General features: G+C 43.1%; 2 protein-coding genes across 3 annotated transcripts; one reads left to right on the top strand and one right to left on the bottom strand.

The window, feature by feature from the left end:
- Window positions 1-3,986: 3,986 nt before the first annotated feature.
- Window positions 3,987-17,896, bottom strand: LOC101605496 (cytochrome b-c1 complex subunit 6, mitochondrial). 2 transcript variants are annotated; one of them, XR_006637293.1, is made up of 5 exons: window positions 17,725-17,896; window positions 9,931-9,960; window positions 7,872-8,033; window positions 6,301-6,425; window positions 3,987-4,112 (listed from the first exon to the last, which is right to left on the bottom strand). XR_006637293.1 is itself a non-coding variant. In XM_045151254.1 (4 exons), exons 1-4 carry the CDS (start codon window positions 17,776-17,778, stop codon window positions 4,080-4,082), a joined length of 279 nt encoding a protein of 92 aa, XP_045007189.1. In that variant the 5' UTR covers window positions 17,779-17,891; the 3' UTR covers window positions 3,987-4,079. The 2 variants fall into 2 exon arrangements, 1 of the variants encoding a protein (XP_045007189.1); XM_045151254.1 differs by lacking the exon at window positions 6,301-6,425 and having other exon boundaries at window positions 17,725-17,891.
- Window positions 11,446-12,294, top strand: LOC123460937 (ubiquitin-fold modifier 1). Its single transcript, XM_045151255.1, has one exon. It carries the CDS (start codon window positions 11,471-11,473, stop codon window positions 11,726-11,728), a length of 258 nt encoding a protein of 85 aa, XP_045007190.1. The 5' UTR covers window positions 11,446-11,470; the 3' UTR covers window positions 11,729-12,294.
- Window positions 17,897-18,119: the final 223 nt, after the last annotated feature.

Genomic DNA, 18,119 nt, shown 5'->3' with positions numbered 1-18,119 from the left:
GCAAGGGAAAAGTAGATCAAACTTGTAGGTAGAAGAGGATTTGCAGGGAAGCTAATGAAGCTTAAGTTCCAAAACATGTCATTTACATGGCCCCTTTCAAAGCTCCGCACTTATTTTTTCCTGAAAGCCTCACAATTGTGTAAGCTTTTAAGCCACAATATACTTTACCGTTAGGGATAAAGGGGAGAGGAGGACTTGATCAGTGACTTTAGAAATAATCATCTGACATAAATCGATGACAAAAACAGATTAAGGCAAGAATATCAGATAAAATTGTCTGGATTAGGGCTGGAGAGATGGTTTAGTGGTCAAGCGCTCGCCTGTGAAGCCTAAGGACCAGGTTCGAGGCTCGATTCCCCAGGACCCACGTTAGATGCACAAGGGGGCGCAGCCGTCTGGAGTTCATCTGCAGTGGCTGGAGGCCCTGGCGTGCCCATTCTCTCTCTGTCACTCTCAAATAAATATGAACAAAGAATATATTTTTAAAAAATTGTCCGGATTAGTGGCCATGAGGATGGGTTGGAGAAAAATATTCCACTAATATAGAAGTATGGGGCTGACTAGGCCCTATCAAAAATAGCATAGCACGCCTTTAATTCCAGCACTCAGGAGGCAGTAATATCACAGTGAGTTCAAGGCCATCCTGAGACTACATAGTGAATTCCAGGTCAGCCTTGGCTAAAACAAGACCCTACCTCAGGCGGGGAAAAAAAGAAAGATCTGAAGAGATGGTTAAATGTTTCAATTCCTCTGTACCCACGCAAAGCCAGACACATGAAGTGGTACATATGTCTGGAGTTCCTTTGCAGTGACAAGAAGCCCTGGAGTGTCCTTTCTCTGTCTCTTGGTCTCTTTATCTGTGCTTGCAAATAAATAAAAATGAAAAGAAACAAGATGCATTGGTTTTTCTTGGTAGGGTTTTGCTGTAGCCTGACTGAAATTCACTATGTTATCTCAGGGTAGCCTTGAGCTCATGGCAATCCTCCTACCTCTGCCTCCCAAGTGCTGGGACTAAAGGCATGTACCACCACGCCAAGCTTCAAATTATCATTTTTATTTTTGGTTTTTCGAGGAAGGATTTCACTTTAGCCCAGACTGACCTGCAATTCACTACGTCATCTCAGGGTGGCCTTGAACTCATGGTGATCCTTTTATCTGAGCCTCTGAGTACTGGGATTAAAGGTGTGTGCCACCATGCCCAGCTCAAATTATTACTATTATTATTATTTTTTTTTCTGAGGTAGGGTCTTACTCTAGCCCAGGCTGACCAGAAATTTACTGTGTCATCTCAGAGTGACCTTAAACTCATGGCGATCCTCCTACCTCTGTCTCCCAAGTGCTGGGATTAAAGGTGTGCACCACCACACCTGGCTCAAATTACCATTTTTAAAAGGTTAAAAAAGTAGCTCATGCTAGAGGTGGTGACACATGCCTTTAACCCAGCACTTGGAGGGCAGTGGGAAGATTGTTGTGAGTTTGAGAGCAACCTGGAACTACAGAATGAGTTCCAGGTCTGCCTGGGATACAATGAGACCTTACCTTGAGAAAAAGCAAAGTAGCTCATGCTACATCCAAAAATTTTATTCATTATCATAAATGACATCCATTATTGTCCTAAATAGAGAGAGTACTAAGAACATGGTAAATTTTAGCCAGGCATAGTGGCACACACCTTTAATCCCAACACTCAGGAGGCAGAGGTAGGAGGATCACTTTGAGTTCTAGGCCATTCTGAAAATATATAGTGAATTCCAGGTCAGCCTGAGCTAGAGTGAGATCCTGCCTCGAAAAACCAATGTAGTCTTGACGTAGGTCTCATTCTAGCCCAGGCTGGCTTCAAACTCAGTGATTTATTTATCTCTGCCTCCAAAGTGCTGGGATGTTTGGTGTAGGGTCCCACTTTTTGGGATTACAAGTGTGAGCCTATAGATAGGATCTCACTCTTATTATAAAGGTGCATGTCCCCACACCTAGCTCCTGGTTTTTTTTGGGGGGGGGGCTTTTCAAGGCAGGGTCTCACTATAGCTCATTCTCTCTACTGTAGTCTCAGAGTATCCTTGAACTCATAGCAATCCTACCTCTGCCTTCCAAGTGCTGGGATTAAAGGCATGCACCACCACGCCTAGCTGATCATGGTTTTTTTTTTTTTTTTTTTGGTTTTTCGAGGTAGGGTCTCACTCTGGTCCAGGCTGACCTGGAATTAACTCTGTAGTCTCAGGGTGGCCTTGAACTCACGGTGATCCTCCTACCTCTGCCTCCCGAGTGCTGGGATTAAAGGCGTGCGCCACCACGCCCGGCTTTGATCATGGTTTTTTGATAGCCTCATAGTAGACTGTCCTTAAATTCACTACATATCCCAAACTGGGATTAAAGGCATGTGCTACCATGCCCAGCTATTTGAAAAAATTATTCTGTGAGTATACTGTATGCACACGTGGGTGTGCAGATGTACCTGCCCTGTTGAATGCATGCAGAGGCCAGGGAAGGTTGGATGTCCTCTATTTCTCTTCTGTAATAGTTCCTTGAGATGGAACCTGTCATTGAACCTGGGGCTACCATTTTTACATCAGACTGGCTGACCAGCAAGCTCTAAGAATTGTGCCCTGCCTCCTGGCACTGGGGTATAGGCTTGTGTAGATAGGCCCAATTTTTTGTTTGTGCTGTGGATTAAACTCAAGTCCTCACGTTTGCGCAACAAGCCCTCTTACCTGCTTCATATTTTATCAGCTGAACCAAGGCTTATTTTATCAAGCTTTTCAAATTATCAGTTTTTTAATGCTTTTTAAGAGAAAGAAAAATGCAGATAGAATGGGTGTGACAGGGCCTATAGCCACTACAAACTCCAGATGTATGTACCGCATAGTGCAGCTGGCTTACATGGGTACTTGGGAATTGAACCTGGGTCCTTAGGCTTCACAGGCAAATGCCTTAACCACTAAGCCATCTGTCTAGCCCAATAACCAGAGTTTTTTTTTTCAAGGTAGGGTCTCACTTTAGTCCAGGCTGACCTGAAATTCACTATGTATTCTCAGACTGGCCTCAAACTCATGGTGATCCTCATGGTGCTGGGATTAAAGGCGTGCACCACCACATCCAGCTCCAATAACCACTTTTTTGGGTTTGTTGTTTTTCTCCTTATTTCTTATTGTTGCTCTTTGTATTTTTTTCTCCTCCTTCTTTTTATTTATTTATTTATTTTTTTGAGGTAGGGTCTCCCTATAGGCCAGGCTAACCTGGAATTCACTATGTAGTCTCAGGGTGATACCAAACTCACAGTGATCCTCCTACCTCTGCCTCTATTATTATTATTATTATTATTATTATTATTATTTTGTTTTTGTTTTTCGAGGTAGGATCTCACTCTAGCCCAGGCTGACCTAGAATTCACTATAGCGTCTCAGGGTGGCCTCGAACTCATGGGAATCCTACCTCTGCCTCCTGAGTGCTGGGATTAAAGGCATGTGTCATCACACCCAGCTCTACCTCTGCCTCTTGATTGCTGGGATTAAAGGTATGCACCACCACACTGGGCACACACACATATTTTTTAGAGAGAGAAGAGAGAATGGATCCCTGCACTTGGGAGGCAGAGGTAGGGGGATCACCATGAGTTCAAGGCCAGCCTAAGACTACATAATAAGTTCCAGGTCAGTCTGGACTAGATTGAGACCCTACCTCAAAGAACCAAAACAAAAAAAAAAAAAAAAAAAAAAAAAAGAGAGAGAGAGAGAGAAGAAGCTGGGTGTGGTACCCTAGAATGTACATGGTTTGGTTCAATCCCTACTATTGCAAAAACAATAAATTGCCAGACATGGTGGCACATGCCTTTAATTCCAAGCACTTGGGAGGCTGAAGTAGGAGTTGCTGTGAGTTTGAAGCCAGTCTGAGACTACATAGTGAATTTCAGGTCAGCCTGGCTAGAGTGAAATCCTACCTCAAAATAAAAATGAGTAAATAAGTGGGAAAAAAGGGACAGATAGCAGGTCTGTTGGTTATAGGACTTTATTATGACATGTTCAAACCCACAAAGTATCCTGATGTCCAGGCCGATGAAAACTGGGGTGAGTGAATCTGCACATTTACTTCAAGCTGTTGAAAAGCTTGTGGGCCACCTAGACATAGAAAAGAAAATGCAGTGTTATCACTTGGCAGCTTTAATGTCATGGCTCATGAGGTCCTTTGTGGCCTGGATCAATACTGCCTGCTTTGTTACTACTCCCCTTCTTCTTTAAAATATTTTTATTTATTATTTATTTGCAAGGAGAGAGAATGGGTGCACTAGGACCTCTAGCCTGCAAACGAATTTACATGTGTCACTTTGTGCATCTGGCTTTATGTGGGTACTGGAGAATCAAACCCATGCCACCAGGCTTAGCAGGCAAGTGCCTTAACCACTGAGCCATCTCTCCAGCTCCAAACCACTCCCCTTCTCATGTATCTGAATTTGCCCTAGAACCTTAATGAATTCCCTCAGTTGAATCTGTCTTGCTGTCTGGAGCTCTCCCATTTTTTTTTTTTCATCTTCTACTGTTCCTTTAGAACTTGCATGTAATTTCCTAGAAGCCCCCACTAAGCCCCTACCACCGACAGGTCTCCCCTGAATTCTCGGTAGAAACTTAAACTTCCCATCAGTATTCAACAAACTATTATTCAACAAATATTGTTACTCAACAAATATTTATAGAACAACTATTCTTTATTAGGTACTGTTTTAAGTGCTGAGAGTTGTAGCTATAAATATGACACCTGTCACTTATGGAACTTAGCAAGTAATGAGAGATAATAAACACAAATCAGGTAGCTTTTTATATCAAGACAGATTTTTTTTAAGAATTTTTTTAATTAATTTATTTATTTGAGAGCGACAGACACAGAGAGAAAGACAGATAGAGGGAGAGAGAGAGAATGGGCGCGCCAGGGCTTCCAGCCTCTGCAAACGAACTCCAGACGCATGCGCCCCCTTGTGCATCTGGCTAACGTGGGACCTGGGGAACCGAGCCTCGAACCGGGGTCCTTAGGCCTCACAGGCAAGCGCTTAACTGCTAAGCCATCTCTCCAGCCCTCAAGACAGATTTGTTTTTTTTTAAATTTTTATTTATTTATTTGAGAGCGACAGACACAGAGAGAAAGACAGATAGATAGAGGGAGAGAGAGAGAATGGGCGCGCCAGGGCTTCCAGCCTCTGCAAACGAACTCCAGACGCGAGCGCCCCCTTGTGCATCTGGCTAACGTGGGACTTGGGGAACCGAGCCTCGAACCGGGGTCCTTAGGCTTCACAGGCAAGCGCTTAACCGCTAAGCCATCTCTCCAGCCCCTCAAGACAGATTTTTAAGACTAGGAAGATGGCTCAGTGGTAAAAGACACTTGTTTGGAAAGCCTGCCAGCCCAGGTTCAATTCCCAAGCCACCCACATAAGAAGCACACAAAAAATAGTGTATCAGGAGGCCCTGGCCTACCCCCCTTAACATAAATAAAACACAAAAAACAAACAGCAGAGCCAGCAGGGGCCTTGGTTGTGCATGTCTATTCCCAGCACATGGGAGGCAGAGGTAGGAAGATTGCTGTGAGTTCAAGGCCAACCTGAGACAACAGAGTGAATTCCAGGTCAGCCTGGACTAGAGGGAGACTACCTCAAAAAAACAACAACAACAAAAAAAAAAAACTGGGCATAGTGGTACACGCCTGTAATCTCAGTACTTGAGAGGGAGAGGTAGGCAGATCACCGTGAGTTCAAAGCTACCCTGAGACTACACAGTGATTTCCAGGTCAGCCTGAGCTAGAGTGAGACCCTACCTCAAAAATCAAACAACAGCCAGGCATGGTGGTGCACACCTTTAATCCCAGAACTTGGGAGGCAGAGGTAGGAGGATCACTGTGAGTTCAAGGCCACCCTAAGACTACATAGTGAATTCTAGGTCAGCCTGGGCTAGAGACCCTACCTCAAAAAACAAAAACAAACAAATAAACAAAAAAGCTGGGTAGTGGCACATACCTTTAGGCCCAGCACTTGGGGAGGCAGAGGTAGGAAGACTGCTATGAGTTTGAGACTAGCCTGGAACTAGAGTGAGTTCTAGGTCAGCCTGGGTTAGAGTGTGACTTTACCTTGAAAACAAAAGTAAACAAAACAAAAACCAGATTTTTGCTAAATTGCCCAAGCTGGCCTTAGAAACTAAGACAGATGGATGCCTTAGTTTCTCAAGTGCTGTGATTTATAGGCATGCAGCACCAGCTAAGCCAAGTAATGTCCAACAATGGTAAATGTTATAAAGAAACTACAGTGCCAGGTATGGTGGCACATACCTTTAATCCCAGCACTTGGAGAGTAGGAGGAGGATCCCATAGGTTGGCTAGTCAGCCTGGAGCTAGAGTTCCAGGTCAAGTTGGAGTAGGATGAAACCATGCCTAAAAAGGGGAGGGGGGGGGGACTGGAAAGATGGTTTAGTGGTTAAGGCATTTGCCTACAAAGCCAAAGGATCCGAGTTTGAGTCTCCAGGACCCACATAAGCCAGATGCACATGCATCTGCAATATGTTTACAGTAGCTGGAGGCCTTGGCACACCCATTTTCTCCCTCTCTGCCTCTTTCTCTCTCTCAAATAAATAAATATACTTTTTTTAAAAAGGGCTAGAGGGATGGCTTAGTGGTTAAGGTGTTTGCCTGCAAAGCCAAAGGACCCAGGTTTGATTCCCCAAGACCCACATAAACCAGATGCACAAGAAACACATCTAGAATTCATTTGCAGTGGCTAGAGGCCCTGGCGTGCCCATTGTCTCTAGGTCTGTCTCTCCTCTCTCTCTGCTTGCAAATAAATAAAATTTAAAAACAAATAAACAAAAAAGAAAAAAAAGTAAACTACAGGAGAAGTGGATGGGGAGGCCATGGCAGCTTATTAAACATTTTATTTATTTTTATTTGGGAGAGAGAAAGAGGCAGATAGAATGGGAGCACCAGGGCCTTGAGACACTGCAAATTAGACTCCAGATGCAGGAGCAAGCTGCATCTGGTTCTGAAGAATCCAACTTGGGTCCTTTGGCTTTGCAGGCAAGTGCCTAAACTACTAAGCCATCTCTCCAGTCTACCAGTCCAAAGAGAGAGATTCCCCCCCACCACCCTTTTTTTTTTTTTTTTTCCAAGGTAGGGCCTCACTCTAGCTCAGGCTGACCTAGAATTCACTATGTAGTCTCAGGATGGCCTCAAACTCACAGCAATCCTACCTCTGCCTCCCAAGTGCTGGGATTAAAGGCATGTGCCACCATGCCCCACTTTTTCCTCATCCCCCGAGCCCCCGAGGTAGGGTCTCACTCTAGCCCAGGCTGACCTGGAATTCATTATGTCGTCTCAGGCTAGCCTTGCACTCATGCAATCTTCCTACCTTGGCCTCCTGAGTACTGGAATTAAAGGCGTACACCATGATGGCCAGCTATGCAGCCTTTTAGTTCTTCTTAGTCTATTTCTATCTTTACTTTGCTTTTTTGTTTGTTTGTTTGTTTTTCAAGGTAGGGTCTCACTCTAGGCCAGGCTGACTTGGAATTCACTATGGAGTCTCAGGGTGGCCTCGAACTCACGGCAATCCTCCTACCTCTGCCTCCCGAGGGCTGGGATTAAAGGCGTGCACCATCATGCCTGGCTGTTTCTATCTTTAAATGTAGACCATGATACCTATTTCTAATGGTAGTAAAGATTAGCTAAATATTGCATTATGTGACAACCACTATATTATGGAAACCACATGTGTAAAAAACACTAAACCTGAAATATACAGGGCCCACAGTAAACAGTTACTGACCTACCCAGAGCATGGAAAGACTGTCAGCACAAAGTGTTATGTGGCTACTGTAAGCTTTACCCTTCCTGACTTCAAATTAACTTACACAGTGGTCCCTAGCATGCAAGAAGTCAAAGAGCTCTTCTGTGCAGTCCTCTTCTGTTTGAGATCGGGAGGACACGCGCTCATCACACAGCTCTAGCCGCTGCCGGGCCTTTACACACTTCTCCATCTGCTCACATTGCTCTCTTACTGTTGTTAGAGGATCCTGAAGAAGAAACAAAAAAGGAACAAGATGGAAGCTTTAGGGAACACCTACCAAATACACAGGCTTTGTTTAATGCAACCACCAAGTCAAAGTACCAAGCAGAAGGCCAGCAGGCCAAAGTGCCACACCGTCACCTGAGGTCTAGCAGGGAAATATCTCACATTCCTGCCTCCCATGATTGCCAGTATTCACTGAAAGCCTCAGTTCTAGCTGAAAAACAAAGTAGTAAAGGAAACCTGGCTGAATTTGAAGTAAATCTACTGGAAGCACATTTTGGAAATAGGTCATGTCTAAAATTTCAATTCCCTTTATCTAAGAAACAGGCTTAGGAACGTAGCTGCCCAGCTAGAAAGGCAGTGCTGAAAGAGACTCAGGAGAAAGCCAGTTTCTTTTTGAGGCAGTTTAAGCTAGGGAGCCCAAAGACAGAACCAGAAAATGCTACTCCATCTACGCAGGAATAGAACTCATGACTGACCAGTTTCATCCACATCCACTGCAGTGCCCTCTGCTGCCTCCAGTCTAGACTTAGGAGAGCTGACCTTTGGGGTCAGCTCCCTTGAATCTACAAACCAAGCAAGTCTCTCTCCTACATACCTGAATCTGATGATAGAATACATTTTCAATGGACTACAAAGGCTGTCCATGCTGTTCCCACCTCTCTGCCCTGTGATCTGTCTGACACATGTAAGTCTGGTAATGTTTCTTGGCCTGGGCAGTTTTCTGTTTGCCTTCTATCTGCTTTATATTTTGAGGTACCTTCTTACTTTAATCACATGTATAATTTCTCTCTAATCTTTAAGTCTACCATGTGCGCATTTCTTTTACACTCTAGATTTACCACATGGGTATTTCCTCTAAACCCTGGGCCTGCTACCTGTGTCATTTCTCTAAACTTAGGGTAACTCTCTTTACTATCCATTTCTCACCTGAATTTCCTGATCTCTACTTTGATACTTTATTTTCTTTTTTAAAATATATTTATTTACTTATTTACAAGCAGAAAAGGACACAGACATGCCAGGACCTATAGCTGCTCTTAGATGCATGCTCCTAGATCCTTTCTTGTTTGTTTGCTTTTTGAGGTACGGTTTCACTCTAGCTCAGGCTGACCTAGAATTCACTATGTAAGCTCAGGGTGGCCTCAACTCACAGCAATCCTCCTACCTCTGCCTCCCCAACTGCTGGGATTAAAGGCGTGCCCCACCACACCTGCTCAGTACTTGGGAGGCAGAGGTAGGAGGATCGCTATGAGTTGGAGGCCACCCTGAGACTACATAGTGAATTCCAGCTCAGCCTGGGCTAGAGTGAGACCCTACCTTGAAAAGCCACACACACACAAATAGGGTAAAGATTCAGAATTGGGGTCCAAAAGTTTTACAGACCTCAGCTGAAACCCAAAATCCTGCATTAGTGCTAACATGGGAGGTCCCCCCCCCCCAACAAAAAAAAATTTTTTAACCTCGTTTTCCCTCTGGTTCTATTTTTTGTTGGTTGAATTTTGAACTCAGGTTAAGCAACTCTAATATGCTTATCTGATCCCTGATAAGACTGAAGAAGCTCCAAACTCAGAACAGACTCAGCTTTCCAGGCCCACATTCACAAATGATCCTCTGCACAGAAAACATTAAAGACTTATTAGTCAAACCTCATTTTCTTTCTTTTTTTTAATGTTCTAGGGAATGATAGTTTATCTATACATTTCAAAGAGAAGAAGTGGGAGAGAGAGAATGGGCAAGCCAGGGCCTCTAGCCACTGCAAACAAACTCCAGACACATGTTCCACCTTGTACATCAAACCTTATTTTCTCCAAGGTATCACATAAAATGCCCTTAAGTTTTGTTTCATGGAGCTTAAACCTGTACATTTAGTGATGTGGGTCCAAACCTGAAACACTTACCACTAATTCTTCCTCCTCCTCTTCTTCCTCCTACAAAAGAAAAAAAAAAAAATGTCAGCAGCAATTTTATGACATACATTTCCCCAATCATAATGATTTTGGGGCCAGCCCTGTAGCCTAGACTTCTTTGAAATTATTCAAATTACCCAATCCTAACTTTGATCAAGCTTGGTTTCCTTGTCTCACTCATTCTTTCCCACAGAAACCAAGGCTATGAGTCCTTTTTGGTCAGTTTTTGAGACAGGGTCTCACACTGTAGCCTTGAGCTCATGGAGATTCTTCAACCACATTCCCCCAAGTGCTGAGATTAATATTTTGAGTCATCACATCCAGCTCTTCTCCCCTTTTATAAAAATATTTTTTATTTTATACTTTTATTTATTTACTTATGAGAGAGAGAGAGAGAGACAGAGAATGGGTAAATCAAGGCTCTACTGCAAACAAACTCCAGACACATGCACCACCTTTTGCATCTGGCTTAATGTGGGTGCTGAGAATCAAACCTGGGTTCTTAGACTTCACAGGCAAGTGCCTTAACAGCTAAGCCATCTCTCCAGCCCCATATTTTATTTTATTGTATTTTTTTTTTAATTAGGAAGAGAAAGAGAGAATTGCCATGCATACCACGGGGATGAGGGTGGGGGTAAGGGCGACACACACTTTAATCCCAGTACTTGGGAGGCAGAGGTAGGAGGCCACCCTGAGACTACATAGTGAATTCCAGGTTAGCCTAGGCTAGAGTAAGACCCTACCTCGAAAAACCAAAAAAGGCAGCTACTGCAATAGAACTCTAGACATTTGCACCACCTTGTACATCTGATTTATGTGGGACCTGAATATGGATCCTTAGGCTTTCCAGACAAGCACCTTAACCACTAAGCCATCTCTCCAGCCCCATATTTTATTTTTTAATTAAATTTTAATACATGAACATACTGTAATTTATATTCTCTCCCCTTTGTGTTTCTTTTTTTATTTATTTAGAGAGGGAGGGGAAGAGAGAGAATGAGTAAGAGAAAGGACACATCAAGGCCTCCTGACACTGCAAATGAACTCCACGTGCATGTGCCATTTTGTGCATCCGGCTTTATGTGGGTGGGTACCAGAGAAACTTGGGCCATCAAGCTTTGCAAGTAAGTGCCTTTAACTGCTGAGCTATCTCTTCCAGCTCCTGTATCAGTTTTTGTTTGAGACAAGGCTTCATTATGTAGCTCAGGCTGACATCAAATTTGCAACGTCCCTCCTGCTTCAGCCTCCTACATGCCAGGATCACAGGCATGTGTAGCAAATGCCTGATTCTCCTGGTTTCTTCTTTTGCCTGCTTTCCACTTACCCTTGCAATGTGTGACATACTACTTTTTCTCAAGAATAAGTGACATAGACATCTAGAACTAGTCTGTAGTGGGAAGAGACCCTGGGGCACTCATGTGCTTGTTCTTGTTTCTCTCTTTCTCTCTCAAATAAATAAATGACCTTTTATTAAAAAAAAAAAAAAGGGCCGTCTCCAGACCGGCCTGCGGGGCGTTGGTGCGGCTCCACCATGTCGAAGGTGTCCTTTAAGATCACGCTCACGTCAGACCCGCGGCTGCCCTACAAAGTACTCAGTGTTCCTGAAAGTACACCTTTTACAGCAGTCTTAAAGTTTGCAGCAGAAGAATTTAAAGTTCCTGCAGCAACAAGTGCAATTATTACCAATGATGGAATAGGAATAAATCCTGCTCAGACTGCTGGAAATGTTTTTCTAAAGCACGGTTCAGAACTACGAATTATTCCTAGAGATCGTGTTGGAAGTCATTAATACATGCAACTTGGAGCACAGTTACCGACCAGAATAAATATTGATGTTTGTTGTTGCTGTAAAATTGAAATCAGGTATTTAAGATACTATGAAAATAACAAGAATCAAAGAAACAATGAACGGTGGCTCTTCTGTCCCTTGTTGTTCATACTTTTCATATGAAGTGGGAAGCCTCATGGGTGGAGGGCACGACCTCCAGAGAAGGTGGTACAGTTGATGGTTGCTACCTCATCACAATTGAGAGTTCACTTGTGGCGAATGGATTATCTGACTTGGCTAATAATTCGTAGCCAGAACATTTTGAAAGTTAAAGTTCACTGTCACACTTGTATTTGAGTTAAAATATAAAAGGATTATGGGTCATGGATGACAACTGACTTGATATTATCTTACTTGCAAACTCATAGTTTGATTACTCTATAGTCTGATGACGTTAATAGACATTTCAGTGAAAAAAATCTTAGTTTTTTAAGTTTCAACCTTAATATATCCTATAAATTTTAATTTCTCATCAGGAAGCCAAAAGGTGAATTTTTAAATCTATCCATTGTATCTATAAATATTTTAACTGCAATCTTGCAAAATTCAGTGTTTATAATTGAATTGAGAAAAGTAGAAACATCTTTTGTTGAGTTATGTATTCTTTTAATACCAACTTACATGACAGAAATCCTCAAGAAACCATTTTTTGAGGATATTTTTGAACAGCGTTCAGAAAGAATGTTGTTGCAGAGGAGACCTGAAGTGTATGCGTGGCACTGAGCAAAGCAGCACTGACTGGACGTGCTGATGAGCAGAACTCGCTAAAGACCTGGCCTTTAAGGCAGTGTCACTACTAGTCATCTTGTGGATAAGAAGCCTGGGAGGGAAGATGGGAAAGCCCCGATGGCCCGACTGGGACAAGAAAGCAAAGGACAGCAGTGACAAGGAACAGCACTGAGCTGCAGGAAAATTCCACGGGCTGGACAAATCTAAAAGAATAGGTTGTAGAAAAGCGAAAGGGAAGACAAAATACATGACATAGACTTAAGTACCAGATGACAGAGAGGAGGCTATATTATATGAATGTAAACACTTCAGAAATACCCTTGATGAAGGTCCAAAGAAAGATTTGTCCATACAGAGAAAACCTTGATCTCTGCTGTCTTGAAGGATGAATTAAAGGCTCATGACTCATAGCCGGGGCTTGAGCAGCTGCATTTGCAGTAGTGCGCTCTGGAGGCAGGTTCTCACTAACTACTCGCTACATCCATGGATAAAGCTCTAGGACCAAGTTTTACGTTGACATGTTTGAGTGTTACAGGGCCTCAGTTTTATTTATAAGAAAATGTAACATACACAGCATATGAAAGCTACATTAATGGTTTGGGAAATTACTAGATATCGATCACAAATTATCAAAGCAGGGTGTACCAGCTGATACAGGTAATTCTATTTTTATAAAAATCTAGTACTTAGTGACCCGGCTCTTTATAAAATTAGGCCTCAGTTAAGCAGAACTGTCTGAATACTGTCTTTTAAGTTCTGGGCTTAATTATAATTGTCTTCTTTCTCCTCTTATAACACAAGTCTGCCTGCTGCTTGTGCAATCCACTTAAATGTCCTTTGCTATAAAGTGATATATTTAATACTTATTTGTTTGGTTTTGAAAATTAAATTGTAATCTCAAAAACATGTATTAAGCAACTAGATGTTTTATTATTAAATGTGATCTGTAAGCTCTTTGTGCCTAATGTTTTAAAGCATTGTATTTAAATGCATTACTGGTCCATAATGAATATCTTAGGAAAATACATTTTCTTATACTGTAAAAAAAAAAAAAAAAAAAAAAGGTGCAATCTTCCTATGAAGTTGTGGCTGACCTTGAATTCTCCATTGTCCTGCCTCAGCCAACCAAGTGTAGGAATCACAATCACGTACCACTATGCCTACCTCATAAAATCTACCTAAGGCAGTTGTCTCCACATATGTCACCCGATTAAAATAAATCCCAGGGGGCTAGAGGGATAGCTTAGCGGTTAAGGCGTTTGCCTGCAAAACCAAAGGACCCAGGTTCAATTCCCCATTAGCCAGATGCACAAGGGGGCACATGAGTTCATTTGCAGTGGCTGGAGACCCTAGCGTACCCATTCTCTCTCTCTCCCCCTCTTTCTCTGTCAAATAAATAAATAAATAAAATTTAATAAATAAATCCCAGAAATTTTTTTAAATTTTATTTTTGAGAGACAGAAAGAGACAAATAGACAAAAGAGAGAATGGGCCCACCAGCTGCTGTGAATGATCTCCAGATGCATGCGCCCTCTTGTGTGCATGTGCAACATTGCACAATTACATCATTTGCATCTGGCTGTATGTGGGACCTGGAGATTTGAACAAGCATTCTTAGGCTTCGCAGACAAGCGCCTTAGCCACTAAGGCACCTCTCCAGCCCATCCCAGGAATATTTTACAATAGATACCACCTCACTTTCATCAGCAGGAAGAGAAATATGTTTATCTGTCTTTTTTGATTTTTTTGAGGTAGGGTCTTGCTGTAGTCCAGGCTGACCTAGAATTCACTACGTAGTCTCAGTCTGGCCTTGAACTCACAGTGATTCTCCTACTTCTGGCTCTGGAGTGCTATGATTAAAGGCATGTGCCAACATGCCTGGCTCTTTTTTGTTTTGTTTTTCAAGGTAGGGTCTCACTCTGGCCCAGGCTGACCTGGGATTCACTATGTAGTCTCAGGGTGGCCTTGAACTGGTGAGTGATCCTCCTACCCCTACCTCCTGAGTACTGGGAATAAAGGCATGCACCACCATGCCCGGCCTGGCTCATATTTTTTAAGAGCCAACTAATCACCAGATATTATAGAAGTAATCCCAATTTAGAAATAATAAATAGTAAAAACAAAAAAACCCAGTAATTATTAGACATCTTCTAATAAAGATCCAAATGATCATATGTTCTTAAGAAATCTATAGGGCCAGGTGTGGTGGCTCACGTCTTTAATCCCAGCATTTGGGAGGCAGAGGTAGGAAGAACACTGTGAGTTTGAGGCCACCCTGAGACTACATAGAGAATTCTAGGTCAGCCTGGGCTATAGTGAAACCTTACCTCAAAAAATTAAAAAAAAAAACAACTATAGAACTTAAAAAGTCTTTTTAAAAAAAAAAAAAAGTTTTAGGCTGGAGAGATGGCTTAGCAGCTAAGTGCTTGCCTGTGAAGCCTAAGGACCCTGGTTCAAGGCTAGATTCCCCAGGACCCACGTTAGCCAGATGCACAAGGGGGCGCATGCGTCTGGAGTTCATTTGCAGTGGCTGGAGGCCCTGGTGCGCCCATTCTCTCTCCCTTTGTCTATCTGCCTCTTTATCTCTCTGTTGCTCTCAAATAAATAAAAATTAAAAACAAATTTTTACAATTGTTTTATTTCTAGGCTGGGCGGGTTGGCACAAACCTTTAATTTCAGCACCTGAGAGGCAGAGGTAGGAGGGTTGCCATGAGTTCGAGGCCACCCTCAAACTACATAATGAATTCCAAGTCAACCTGAGCTACAGAGAGAACCCCACCTTGGAAACCCCCCCAAAAAATTTTGTTTTATTTTTATATTTGAGAGAGAGGCAGTGGGTAAGCAAGAGAAAGGCAGAAAGAGAGAGAGACAGAGAGAGGGAGAGTGGGCACACCAGGGCCTCCAGCCACTGCATATGGAACTCCAGATGCATGCATATGCATCTTGTGCATATAACTTATGTGGGTCCTGGGGAATCAAACCGAGGTTCTCTGGCTTCGCAGGCAAGCTCCTTAACTGCTAAGCCATCTCTCCAGCCCTTAAAAAGTCTTTTTAAGGCACTCGGGAGGCAGAGGTAGGAGGACTGCTGTGTGTTTAAGGCCACCCTGAGACTACAGAGTGAATTCCAGGTCAGCTTGAGGGAGACCCTGCCTCAAACAAACAAACAAACAAACAAACAAAAAGTCTTCTTAAGGGCTTCTCAGGGGCAGCCCTGGCTCAATTTCCAGAACTGAAAATAAAAACTATCTTAGTTTCGTCAGGTGTGGTAGCATACTCCTATAATCCCAACACTAAAGTGGGAAGTGTTGCAGAAGGATGAGAAATTCAAGGTGATTCTTGATCATTTCTCAAAAGAGTAACAACAAAAAGTATTTTCTAGGGCTGGAGAGATAGCTCAGCATAAATGGGCTTGGCCACACACACCTTTAATCCCAGCACTCAATAGGCAGAGGTAGGAAGATCTCTGTGAGTTTGAGGCCAGCCTGGGACTACAGAGTGAGTTCCAGGTTAGCTTGGGCTAGAGTGAGACCCTATCTGGAAAAAGGCAAAACAAGAAGGGGGGAAAAAAAACACAAACAAAAAAGCTCAACATGATGTTTTAAAAACCACAATATGGGCTGGAGAGATGGCTTAGTGGTTAAGTGCTTGCCTGTGAAGCCTGAGGACCAGGGTTCAAGGCTTGACTCCCCAGGACCCACGTTAGCCAGATGCACAAGGGGGCACACGCATCTGGAGTTTGTTTGCAGTGGCTGGAGGCCCTGGCATGCCCATTCTCTCTATATATCTGCCTCTTTCTCTGTCACTCTCAAATAAATAAATGAAAATAAACAAAAAATTATTTACAACCCACAATACAATCAATTTGATTCTCTATCATTGGAGAAAGGGCCCTACAAGTGGAGGATAGGGCAATACAAGTGTAACATTAGCTATTTACTCTTAAAATTGGTAAAGGTTTCTCTTACACATGCAGATGTTACTTAGGATATAAAGTTTCTTAAAGCCTTTTTAAGAATTCACAAAAATTCACACTTAAAGCTTCCTTCCTCAAAATAAGCCCTAAAATCAAGGGTTAGGGAGATAAGTTGGAGGTTACAGGTACTTGCTTGCAAAGCCAGTTGATCAAAGTTCGATTCCCTAACCACACAGGTGGTACAATCTTCTGGTGTTTCTACTTGCAGGAAACTTTGGCATGTCCATACACACGCACATAAATAAATAAATAAATTTAAATTATTTATTCATTTGCAATTAGAAAGAAACAGAGAGAAGTAAGACAGGCAGAGAGAACTGCCTTGCCAGGGCCTCTAGCTGCTACAAATGAACTCCCTATGCATAAACTACTTAGTGCATCTTGGCTTTATGTGGGTAGTGGGAAATCAAACCCCGGTCGGAAGTTTTTGCAGGCCAAGTGCCATAACCGCTGAGCCACCTTCCCAGCTCCAATAAAAAAAACAATTTAAAAACTAAAATCATGCCGGGCATGGTGGCGCACGCCACCATGTGAATGCCACACAGTGAATTCCAGGCCATCCTGGACTACAGCAAGACACTATCTCGGAAAAAAAAAAAAAAATATCAGAAATCAATTTTTTGGTAAAGCACATGTTGGACATGCTTAAGGCCTCAGATTCAATGTCCACCATAACTTTATAGTAAATATTTACCTCACAGGCATATTATGCAGATTAAATGCATTCGCACACATAAAACACTTGCATAGTAAGCAGTCACAGAATTACACGGCACTGTCCCCAAAGACACAGTTCCTTCGCTTCCCCCAACACTAAAGAAAAAGACCCCACTTTTTGTTTTGCGGGTCTAAGGATCGAATCTAGGACCACACACACGCTAGGCAAGTGCTTCGCTATGGCAGAGTTACACCCTCGGAACCTCCAAAGGTCAGTACTCGAGCCGGTCTGCTCCACAATCTTGTCAAACAAGGACCTCACATCACCTAAAAACTGAAAATACTATTTTTTTAACCTAAGTTTAGTCGGTACAGCATTATCACTCAAGTTAAACCTTCACCACGTTCATAAGATGAAGCCAACCCAGAGAGAGAATAGCCACCAGTTTGCTCAGAGTAACGGCGGATTCTGGAGACGAGGAGAGGGAATCAGCACTCCCAACGCCACAAACACTGGTGCGAAACCCGGGGACGTGCTTGGGCTGGCTAGGTCCCGGGCCCGGGGTAGACAAGAAGGTAGAGTCGACCACTTTCCTACCTTTTTGGGGTCTCCGGATCCGGTCAGCATCATTCTTTCGTCCTCCAATCCCATGTCAGGCTACGGTTCTGGATTCTATATCACAAAACAACAGCAGGACTTACTCCACTTCAGAATCAAGAAGGACTTGTAAGGGTCACTCAGCGGATATCCGGCGATCCAGCCGGAAGTGCGGCAGACTCAGGGTAGTCGCGAACACATGCTCGGATTGGCATGTGCCACCCGCCATTGGCAGTAGGCAGGGGGGCTCGGAAAATGCACTGGGGAGGACCTTGCTAAGAAACACCCTGTTGATCATTTCAGGCCAAAATATGTTGATCTATAAGTGCATTCCGAATAGTGGTTTCTAAAAGACTTGAAAGGTATGCTGATTTACTCGGCATTCCTTTCACGCA

The sequence above is a fragment of the Jaculus jaculus genome, chromosome 5 (assembly GCF_020740685.1).
Source record: "Jaculus jaculus isolate mJacJac1 chromosome 5, mJacJac1.mat.Y.cur, whole genome shotgun sequence".
In the NCBI taxonomy this organism is placed as follows: domain Eukaryota; kingdom Metazoa; phylum Chordata; class Mammalia; order Rodentia; family Dipodidae; genus Jaculus; species Jaculus jaculus.
Note: the sequence above shows the minus strand (reverse complement) of the source record. Positions and strands in the feature narration are given on the sequence as shown.

What these genes read in the sequence shown, in the direction of transcription:
- LOC123460937 (XM_045151255.1), top strand. Translation starts at nt 11,471, where the DNA reads ATGTCGAAGGTGTCCTTTAAGATCACGCTCACGTCAGACCCGCGGCTG.
- LOC101605496 (XM_045151254.1), bottom strand. Translation starts at nt 17,778, where the DNA reads ATGGGATTGGAGGACGAAAGAATGATGCTGACCGGATCCGGAGACCCC. An exon ending in GATCCGGAGACCCCAAAAAG is followed by an intron (nt 9,961 to 17,724) that starts GTAGGAAAGTGG and finishes TTTCTTTTGTAG; the next exon opens with GAGGAAGAAGAGGAGGAGGA. An exon ending in TGCATGCTAGGGACCACTGT is followed by an intron (nt 4,113 to 7,871) that starts GTAAGTTAATTT and finishes TTCTATGTCTAG; the next exon opens with GTGGCCCACAAGCTTTTCAA.